At 34.9% G+C, this 11,043-nt stretch overlaps 1 protein-coding gene across 5 annotated transcripts in view; it reads left to right on the forward strand.

Moving 5' to 3' along the window:
• The window catches only part of SEC24B (SEC24 homolog B, COPII coat complex component), an 88,285-nt gene extending 77,934 nt beyond the window's left edge, over nucleotides 1–10,351 (forward strand). For 4 of the 5 annotated variants that reach the window (XM_045880607.3, XM_045880608.3, XM_045880610.3 and 1 more), the window contains 6 exons: nucleotides 542–717; nucleotides 1,327–1,464; nucleotides 4,807–4,911; nucleotides 5,726–5,818; nucleotides 8,027–8,130; nucleotides 8,594–10,351. In XM_045880607.3, the coding sequence (XP_045736563.2) occupies nucleotides 542–717; nucleotides 1,327–1,464; nucleotides 4,807–4,911; nucleotides 5,726–5,818; nucleotides 8,027–8,130; nucleotides 8,594–8,708 (731 nt within the window). In that variant the 3' untranslated portion in view covers nucleotides 8,709–10,351. Of the gene's footprint in view, nucleotides 1–541; nucleotides 718–1,326; nucleotides 1,465–4,806; nucleotides 4,914–5,725; nucleotides 5,819–8,026; nucleotides 8,131–8,593 lie in introns of those variants that run through there. The other variant, XM_064584950.1, reaches the window with a different exon arrangement.
• The last annotated feature ends 692 nt before the right edge of the window (nucleotides 10,352–11,043 follow it).

Below are 11,043 nucleotides of genomic sequence, written 5' to 3' on the forward strand. Positions count from 1 at the left end.
CTTAGAAGAAAATAAGTTTCACACTGATACCTGGCTCCTCAGTGTCTGTCTGAGAACCTGTGTTCAATTGCCCTCCTTTTTTTGTTGACTTGGGAATGCTTTGACAAGATTTCAGAAGATCACAAGGGATAACTCGGATTGCAGAACTTACATTGTTTAAGCAGAAAAAAAAGTGATACTTTTTACATGTGACTTCTACTGGAGGAATGGCAACATCCCTAGAGCTTTCTCAGATGTAAATGGTTGATATACATTCTCTAATATCAGTAGCAATTAAGCGGTTTTAGATGCAAAGAGACTAAGACAAAAAGATCCACAACAATCTGGATCTGTTCTGCTTGTGAGAATTATGCGGATGTACTTCGCAAAAAATTGTGTGATGAGCAGACACTTGCAAAATGAAAGGGCAAGTGAAATGTTATTTTCTATCCTAAAAACAGAATTTTTGTTGGTTTCTTAAATAATGCGTTTAAATTTTATCCCTTATAGCATTCATTGGAATCTAGTGGTTAAATACATTTTCATTTTGATTGCTTTATAGCTGTTGATCGATCCATCTCATCAAGCCTATCGGATGCAAGAGATGCCTTAGTGAATGCTGTGGTGGATTCGTTGTCTGCATATGGCTCAACGGTCTCAAATTTACAGCACTCTGCACTGATAGCACCCAGCTCCCTCAAGCTCTTTCCCCTCTATGTTTTGGCCCTTCTCAAACAGGTAGCTCTCTGTCTACACTGTTACATCTCATATATGTATCATATACATTTCATACATTCTCAGTACATAGATGGAAGAAATGAAATCCAGGTTTTCTGGGGTTTTTAATATTTAGATAATTTTGCAGCTTAACGCTGTTTTGAAAAACAGTAGATCAGTAGAAAATTAAAGTATATAAAAACACACAACTCTGGTGAAACCATATGCTCTCTTTAATATGTGGGAGCAGCTTGAATAATGGTGTGCTTATAGCGCACTCTTAGTATATATGAGCTTCTGGAAAGAGACTCTAAGGAAAGGATTTACTGTCCATCGAACATCTTTCCAAGTCTCAGGCACTGTAATACTTGTTATATATGCATCATCTTATATAATCCTCTCAGCAGCCCAGAGAGGTATTTTTTTCTGTTTTTCTCACGATGATATAACTTTGAGAAGCTGAATAACGAGCTCACATATCTACCTATTGAATGTCAGAGCTGGAAATTTAATCCAAGTCTGTTTTGAAGGCCATGCTTTTTCCATGACTGTGATGGTATATATATTTGTTTTGATATTTATCTGTGTTTATGTTTTATTTGAAAAATATGTAATTTTTTTTTCTTGTAGAAAGCATTTAGAACCGGTACAAGCACACGCCTGGATGATCGTGTATATGCCATGTGTCAGATAAAGTGTCAGCCACTTGTTCATCTAATGAAAATGATTCATCCCAACTTATACAGGATAGACAGATTGACAGATGAGGTATAATTTTTTTCGTGTATTTGAAACTTTTTAATTTAAATATATTTGAGTGTCTTGATTCTACAGCTAAGGTGCTGATGTATTCGTAACAATATTTTACATCTGCTTTTTCCCTATGATAGTAATAATACATTAAATAAGGACACTAGCTATGAATTTGGTTGAATAATAGAACTATCAGATACTATCTGTGGTTATAGAGTTTTCAAAAATATGGAAAGTTATTCACCTTGAGGTTTGGTTATAATATTTATTACAAAGCTAAGTTGTAGAGTGGATATCTCCATTTAGATTTTGTAGATACTGACTGTTCCTGTTATGATCAGAGTACAATTTTTATTTTTGTTGTTTTTTTTTAAATATTTTTTTTATTTATTAGAGAGACAGGGGGAGTGTGCACAAGTGGGGGGAGGGGCAGAGGGAAGAGCAGGGAACCTGATGCCGGGCTCCATCCTGGGACTTCTGGATCATGACCTGAGCCAAAGGCAAAGGCTTTACAAGATTGAGCCATCCAAATGTCCTATTTTTAACTCCAGTGTAATTAATGTATAGCATTATATATTAGTTTCAGGTGTACAATATAGTGCTTCAGTAATTCTATACACTACTCAGTGATCATCATGATCAATGTATTCTTGATCCCCTTTACCCACCCCTCACCCACCTCTGGTAACCACCAGTTTGTTCTCTATAGTTAAGTCTGGTTTTTGGTTTTTCTCTTTTTGTGTGTGTGTGTTCATTTGTTTTGTTCTTAAATTCCACATACATGTAAAATCATACAGTACTTGTCTTTCTCTGACTTACTTCACTTAGCATTATACCATCTACATCCGTCCATGGTGTGGCAAGATTTCATTCCTTTTTATGGCTGAGTAACATTCCTGTGTGTGTGTGTGTGTGTGTGTGTACACACACACACACCACTTTTTCTTTATCCATTCATCTGTTGATGGATACTTGGATTGCCATCATATTTGGGTTATTGTAAATAATGCTCCAGTAAACATAGGGGTGCATATATCTTTTTGAATTAGTGTTTTTGTATTCTTTGCGTAAATACATAGTAGTGGAATTAATGGATCATATGGTAATTCTGTTTTTAATTTTTTGAGGAACCTCCGTATAGTTTTCCACAATGGCTGCACCGGTTTGCATTCCCACCAGTAGTGCATGAGGGTTCTTTTTTCCTCCACATTCTTGCCAACATTTGTTGTTTCTTATGTTTATTTTAGCCATTCTGACAGGTGTGAGGTGGTATATCTCATTGTGATTTCGAATTGCATTTCCCTGATGATGAGTGATGTTGAGCATCTTTTCATGTGTCAGTTGGCCATCTGGATATCTTTGGAGAACTGTCTGTTCATGTCTTCTGCCCATTTTTTAATTGGATTATTTGGGTATTTTTGTTGTTGAATTGTATAAGTTCTTTATATATTTTGGGTATTAAACCTTATTGGATATATCATTTGTAAATGTCTTCTCCCATTCAGTAGGTTGTCTTTTTGTTTTGTTGATTGTTTCCTTTGCTATGCAGAAGCTTTTTATTTTGATGTAGTCCCAATGATTTATTTTTGTTTTCATTTCCCTCACCTTAGGAATTACTGCCTGTGCTCTCTTCTAGGAGTTTTACAGTTTCAGATCACATATTTAGGTTCTTAATCCATTCTGAGTTTATTTTTGTGTACATTGTATGAAAGTGATCCAATTTCATTCTTTTGCATGTTGCTGTCCAGTTTTCTCAACATCATTTGTTGAGGAGCCTGTCCTTTCCCATTACATATTCTTGTCTCCTTTGTCAAAGATTAATTGAGCAAATAATCATGAGTTTATTTCTGGGCTCTCTATTCCATTCCACTGATCTATGTGTCTGTTTTTGTGCCAGTACCATACTATTTTGATTACTGTAGCTTTGTAGTATATCTTGAAATCTGGGATTGTTTTTTCAAGATTGCTTTAGCTATTTGGGGTTGTCTCTGGTTCCATACACATTTTAGGATTATTTGTTTTATTTCTCTGAAAAATACTGTTGTTGTTTTGATAGGGATTACATTAAATCTGCAGATTGCTTTGGGTAGTATGGACATTTTAACAATATTTGTTCTCCCAGTCCATGAACATGGAATATCTTTCCATTTGTTTGTGTCATCTTCCAATTTCTTTCACTAATGTGTTCAGGAGTTTTCAGAGTACAGGTCTTTCACATCCTTGGTTAATTTATTCCTAGGTATTTTATTAGTTTGGGTGCAATTGTAAATGGGATTGTTTTCTTAATTTCTCTTTCTGCTACTTCATTATTAGTGTATAGAAACGCAATGGATTTCTGTATATTGATTTTATGTCCTGCAACCTTAGTGGATTCATTTATCAGTTCTAGAATGTTTTGGTGGAGTCTTTAGGGTTTTCTGTATAGAGTATCGTGTCATCTGCAAGTAGCAAAAGTTTTACTTCTTCCTTACCAATTTGGGTGGCTTTTATTTTTGTTGTTGCCATCTGATTGCTGTGGGTAGGACTTCCAGTACTATGCTGAATAAAAGTGGTAGGAGTGGACATCCTTGTCTTGTTGCTAATCTTAGGGGAAAAGCTCTCAGTTTTTCACCATTAAGTATGATGTTAGCTGTGGGTTTTTCATATATGGCTCTTATTATGTTGAGGTATGTTCTCTCTGATCCAAGTGCAATTTTGATTATATTATAAACCAAATCTGGTGTCCAACAGTTATTTTTAATATGCAAATATGTAGTGCCTTTTCTTCCTTGAGTTAAAACTACTCTTTGGAATCTTCTGTATTTTGTTAATTGAGAAATGTAAAAAAGTAGCTTGCTTTGCCGCAGATTCAATAATGATACTTTTAACATACCCGATCCCAGAAGGGAAGGAAGTGGACAGATCATTTTACATATTCATGTTTTTATCTTTGTTTTTTAAAGATTTTATTTATTTATTTTAGAGAGAGAGAGCGTGCACAAGCAGGGGGAGGGGCAGAGGGATAGGGAGAGGGAGAGAACTCAAACAGACTCAGCGCTTATTAGCTCGTGCCAGATGCAGAGCCCAACACAGGGCCCGATCTCATGACTCTGAGATCACCACTTGAGCTGAAACCAAGAGTCAGATACTTAACGGACTGAGCCGCCCAGGCACTCCATCATGTTAATATCTTTGTAATTTGAATACATTTGAGTGTCTTGATTCTATAGTCAAGGTGGTAATGTATTATCAGTAATTTTTTGCATCTTACAAAATTCTTGTGTCATATTTCAGTATTTCATAAAGAGCTAGTAGCCATTATGTTCCAGACTGTGATGATAGCTATATAAGCTCAATCCATCTCTTTTTTTTTTTCAGGGTGCAATACATGTTAATGACAGGGTTGTACCTCAGCCACCTCTTCAAAAATTGTCTGCAGAAAAACTGACAAGAGAAGGTGCTTTCCTTATGGACTGTGGCTCTGTAAGCACCCTCTACTGATAAAGTTTAACACTGTTCCAGCTGGCAAAAGGAGAAACACGTACAGGGTCCAGCTTTATGACCATAGATCAGATAGTGAAAGGTGAAATTAGGAATGGAGAGGCAATAAAATAAATTGGTACCTGGCACAAGAGGTCAATTTACTTTAGACTTTTCTAGTTGGATATCATTTTATTATCATGGATTATTTATTGTCATGGATTATGTATACTTGATAGAAAAGTAAAGAGATAAGTTCTGTCTTCAAGGATTTTACCATCTAGAATCATAAAATTCAGAGGAACCTCAGGAGTCTATCAGTTTCAACTTCTATCCTTTGTCTAAAATGCCATTAACGATTAGAAGTTTAGGAGAAGTCACTGGGCAGGATGGTGGTGAAGGGTATCAGAATGGTTGAGATGAATTTCATAAATGATACCTTCTGAGCAGGAAGAGGGTGGATGAGGGAGAGCCCATTAGTTAAAATACTCAGACAGGATTGAAAAAGTGGATAGGAAATACAGTGAGTCAGTTATCCTGGCTAAAGCACTACCTTCTTATGGGAAAAAAAGTAAGGAAGATGGTAAAATGTATTTTATGGGAATTCTTGAAATTCAAGAAGATGTGAACCACTCTAAATTCCTGGATATAGATCCCAAATGTACCAATTACAGGTTTCCTTTTTACTTTTATGTTTGTTCCTACTTAATTGAGACCATATACTTTACCTCTTTTATGCTTGATATTTTGAGAAAATTATCTATAATAGGTTTCAGATTAGGAAGTTTTAATATTTTGTTGTTTTTTTTCATTTTAGGTTTTTTACATTTGGATTGGAAAAAGCTGTGACAATAACTTCATTGAGGATGTACTTGGGTATCCTAATTTTGCATCAATACCACAGAAAATGGTCAGTGGCTTTTATAGTTTTAAGTTTTGTATGCTTGTTTGTTTAAAATTTTTAGTAAGATAAAATTCACACATAGTTCACCATTTTAATTATCATAAAGTATATAATGTGGTACAACAATCACAGTATCTTAATTTCAAGCATTTCTATTACCCCAGAAAGAACCAGTATTCCAAATTCTCCCCTCCTGCTTTCCCCTAGCAACCACTAATTTACCTTCTGTCTCTCTGGATTTGCCATTTCGTATATATGGAATCACATAATATGTGGCCTTTTGTGTTTGTTTTTTCACTTCTCACAATGTTTTCAAAGTTCATCCATATTGTAGCATGTATGAATACTCCATTCTTTTTTATGACTAAATAATAATTACATGGTTATGCTACATTTTTAAATCTAGTCATTCATTCATGGACATTGGGTAGTTTTCACTTTGGGGCTATTGTGAATAGTTTAGTATGAACAATTTATGTGCAAGTGTTTGTGTGAGCACGTTTTCAGTTCTCTTGGGTATATAGCTAGGAGTAGAATTGCTGGGTCATATGTTAAGCTCTGTGTTTAACTCTTTGAGGAACTGCCAAACTGTTTTCCAACAACTTTAATGTCTGATTTAAATTATTTTGTTGATAATAAACATAATTTTTTCAATGGGCCTTTACTGTATGTATATTAACCAATACCAAAGAAATATGATTCTGAAAACAGTTCTCTATATTTAAATAATAGGAAAGGCCTACTTTATCATTGGGTATTATAAATATGTCCTTCCTCCTAAAATTAATTTAAAGTCAGTGTACTTTTTATCACATTCTGCTATTGTTTGATTTTTTTTTTTAATTTGACACGTTAATTCCAGAATTCAATTCTAAGACTCAGCAAATGAAATTAATAAGGAAAAGTTTGAAAAGAGGGAATAAAGTCAGCAAAGGGGAAAAGCATATGAAAAAGAAGTTCTAAATAAAATCATAAACTTTATTTTAAACTCTAGTTATTTAAACACTATGATACTGGCATAATAAACATACCCGCAGAACAAAATGGAGGTCAGAAATGGATCTAATTCATGAAAAATAGGATGTGGTAAAGATTGTATTTAAAGAAAAAGAATACTAGAAAAATAATTTTTATTATATTAAAATGGGTAAGGCCTTTGTAAGTTAGTGATGGAAAAGATTAATAAATCTTAAAAAACAAAACATTTCTGTGTGGTAAAATAAAGCAAAAGACAACAAAATCAGAAGATTATCTGTAGCTCAGGACTGAAAAAAGGCTAATTTTTCTAGTATAAAAAGTTGTCTTACAAATCTTTAAGAAAAAGACACCCTGGTCCCCTCAGAAAAAAAAGGAAAAGAAAAATGGGCAAAGGATTTGAATAGGCAATTTACAGGGAGGAAATACAGTAGTAGCCATATGAAACAATGTTCAGCCTCACTCATAATTAAGAAAACAAAATAAAATAACAGTAAATAAAGCTTTTCTATTTAATTTTTTTTTTTTTACATACTCTATACCTTGAGTTAGTTTACTATTTGGCTTTGGAAACAACCTCATATAAATTCATACACAAAAATATATATTTTGTAATATATATTTATTTATTAAATTTATAAAATGTATTTATAAAAACATATAAGAATAGACTCTTTAGCTCTTTTAAAAATAATCTTGCATATAGTTTTTAAATTTATTTACGCATCCACACTGTTCTTTAAATTTCCTTGCCCTTAAATTTTTAATTTTTTATTTTGATTCCAGTTAGTTAACATAGTGTTATATTAATTTCAGATGTACGGTATAGTGATTCAGCACTTCCATATATCACCCTGTGCTCATCACAAGTGCACTCCTTAACCCCCATCACCTATTTAACCTCCCCCCACCCTCGCCGCTGGTAACCATCAGTTGTTCTCTATAGTTAAAAGTCTGTTTCTTGGTTTCCCTCCCTCTCTCTCTTTTGCTTGTTTGTTTTGTTTCTTAAATTCCACAGAAGAGTGAAATCATGTGGTATTTGTCTTTCTCTGATTATTTTGCTTAGCATTATACTCTCTAGCTCCATCCATGTTGTTGGAAATGGCAAGATTTCATTCTTTTTTATGGCTGAGTAATATTCGAGTGTGTGGTTTAGCGGGAATGAATCATGATTTAGTTCTAATATTGCTACAGTGTGTGAGAAAGGAAGTAATTTTTGGATTATATTACTTTTACCAGACACATCTTCCAGAGCTAGATACACTTTCATCAGAAAGGGCGAGATCCTTTATAACTTGGCTTAGAGACAACAGACCATTAAGCCCAGTTCTTCACGTGGTAAAGTAAGTACTTCTGTAACTTAATTATGAAATTGTTTTATCCTGTTCAGTCTGTATGAAATTGCTTGTCTTCAGAGCAAACTTTAAATAATATTATAAAAACGTATTCTAATAGAAGAATGCTGTTAATTGATTAATATCCCATGTTCCGGCCGCCTGGGTGGCTCAGTTGGTTAGGCGACTGCCTTCGGCTCAGGTCATGATCCTGGAGTCCCAGGATCGAGTCCCACATCGGGCTCCCTGCTCAGCAGGGAGTCTGCTTCTCCCTCTGACCCTCCTCCCTCTCATGCTCTCTGTCTCTCATTCTCTCTGTCTCAAATAAATAAATAAAATCTTTTAAAAAAAAAAAAAAAAATCCCATGTTCCATTTTCCTAAAGCCCCCACGTATTAGTAGTTTTTTTAATGTATAATTACTCTTTATAATAACATGCATTTTTAGATAAATACCCTTTTTTTCTATTTCAGAGATGAGAGTCCTGCCAAAATGGAATTTTTTCAACATTTGATTGAAGACCGAACAGAAGCCGCATTCTCTTATTATGAATTTTTGCTTCACATTCAGCAGCAGATTTGTAAGTGAAGTAGAATAAAGTTTGAATAAGAAGAAAAAGACCCATAGCGTAGGTAAAGCATCATCTGTCAGAGAAGCACGTAGGATATTTGAAATGAAGGCATTTGCTGTTACAAGACACAATGCATAGCATAGCACCCGGAGGCTTTGGCAGAAGGTAAAGGGGAAGGAAGAACCTGACAGCCTGAATTAATGGTAATGATGATGCTCTTTCACCGAGGCTCTTTTGAGTTGGTTTCTACACATTTCCAGCAGCGCAGCAGTACAATGCTCCGTCCGTTGCAAGCCAGCACATTTGTGTAGCTCTGTGGAATGATACGTCATAATGTCAAATTAGATCAGTCCCCTTTTCTGATAAGTAATATAACATTTCTGGACTTGAACTCTGACAAGAGATGCCAAGAGGCAGTGGCACCGTGTTACTTGTTTATATGAACTACTTTTTAACAAGGAATGATTTGTATTCATGAATTCAATATTTTCCCTGTAAAAACAGTAGCATTTCAGTACATGAACTATAGAAAAATACATATATATAATGTACATAAATGTTACATTTGTAAAGAAAATGTAAAAATGTAACTACAAAATATGAATTGCTTAAACTGTGCTGCATTGTTGGATGACAACCCTTTTTGTCACAGTTAGAGAATGAGGTTGACTAACGCGTATTATGAATTGAGTCCACAAAAGAAATACAAAACTCTTTGTAATTCTGTTAAATCTTTTATGTGGATTTATTTATGATCAGCCTACTAATTAAAAATATTTTGCTTGACAATATTTGGTGTTTTTTTCTGTGTGGGGAGGGTTGGTGTTACTTTCACATATTGAGTTTACTACTTGAATTTAGTAGTATTTGAATCCGTTCGTTTTTATTTGTGGACATTACCAAGTACTCGTTCTGTTTGTATTCTAAAAAACCAGTGTCACTTTTAAAATACATATGAGTATTGACTAGGTATAATCTTAATTTGTCTTTCTCAGTTAAATTAGGCATTTTTTTCTGTACATTCATAGCAAGAAAATTTTCATGACATATGTGACTATTCTATTTAATTGACTGTTAAGATTACCATCTTGAATTTTGAGAGTGATTTTATTCTAATGAAAAAAATCTCTTATTTGCTAACAGCATATTTACTATAAAAACTATTAATGATCTGTTAGATTGTGGAGTGGAATTCTGTTTTATAGCTACGGAAGTCCCATCAATTAACTCTGAAAGGAAAAAGGTTCTTGGTGTGTGTAGTGAGTGATTTTTTTTTACTGGTTTTGTGTTTGGTGGCTCTCTTTTCTTTAGATAAAAATAAAAGTACTCTCTCACATTCCCTGATGGAAATGAGAGGTGAAATGACTCACCCTAAATGACGTTACGAATTAATGACAGAACTAAGAGTAAAAGCCAGATGTTCTCCCCACCCACCACCTCCTCCCATCCCACCCTCACCCCCAGGACTGTACTTGTCTCTACACCACGCTGCCTCCAGCAAGAGTGGACTTACTGAACACTAGGAAGAACTACAGTACTCTTAAGGACAACTAAATACTGTAATTTTTATAGCAAAAAGTATCATGTTTCTATCTTAAGAAAGACAAAAATCTTTTGTCTGGATATTTTTTTCATTCAATAAATATTTGTAGGCACTTAATACTTGTCAGACTTTGTTCTAGGCACAAAACTTTCATAGAGCTTACAGTTTTGAGTAATGGGGTGGAGGGCTGTGAAAAGACAATATATGTCAGGCGTAATGACTGCTACAAAGAAAAATAAAGCTGGATAAGGGAATCAGGAATGCCATTTTTTATAGTAACTAGGGAAGGCCCTTCTGGAAAGGTGACAGCTGAGCAGAGACGTAAACCCACATGGATATCTGGAAGAAGAGGCATCGAAGTGGTAGGCGAGTGTGGAAATTACCTTCAGATTGCTCCTGTTTTCTCTGTACAAAAAGCAGCAGTGTTACCAGCTGAGAAAGGAGAAAAGTAGAAGAGGTTTCAAAAATAGTTGCCCAGGGGAGTGAGCGATTGAATTGACTAGTGGCAAGTAGTAGGATTGTCAGGCAGCACTGAGGACCCATCTTAGGATATGAGTCATGAACTTTAAGTGAAACCATTTAGCTTAGCTGTGCCTCTTTCCTCTAGCCACATTCAACTACGCGGTGGGGATGGTTGGATTTCAGCAGGGTTGGTACCAGGGAATTGAGGACGCATACAAGGAAGGGACCCATTTAAAGGAAAAGCACACAAATGGGGGATGGATTGAGAAAAGGAAGTGGGCTTAGTAGTTTATAGGTCCTGTTGAGGTCAAAGGGCTGTTAGAATATGGAAACCAGAAGGAATGAGC

This window comes from Mirounga angustirostris, unplaced genomic scaffold (assembly GCF_029215605.1).
Source record: "Mirounga angustirostris isolate CCGP_5_RB_7025 unplaced genomic scaffold, mMirAng1.0.hap1 SCAF_2, whole genome shotgun sequence".
Lineage (NCBI taxonomy): Eukaryota > Metazoa > Chordata > Mammalia > Carnivora > Phocidae > Mirounga > Mirounga angustirostris.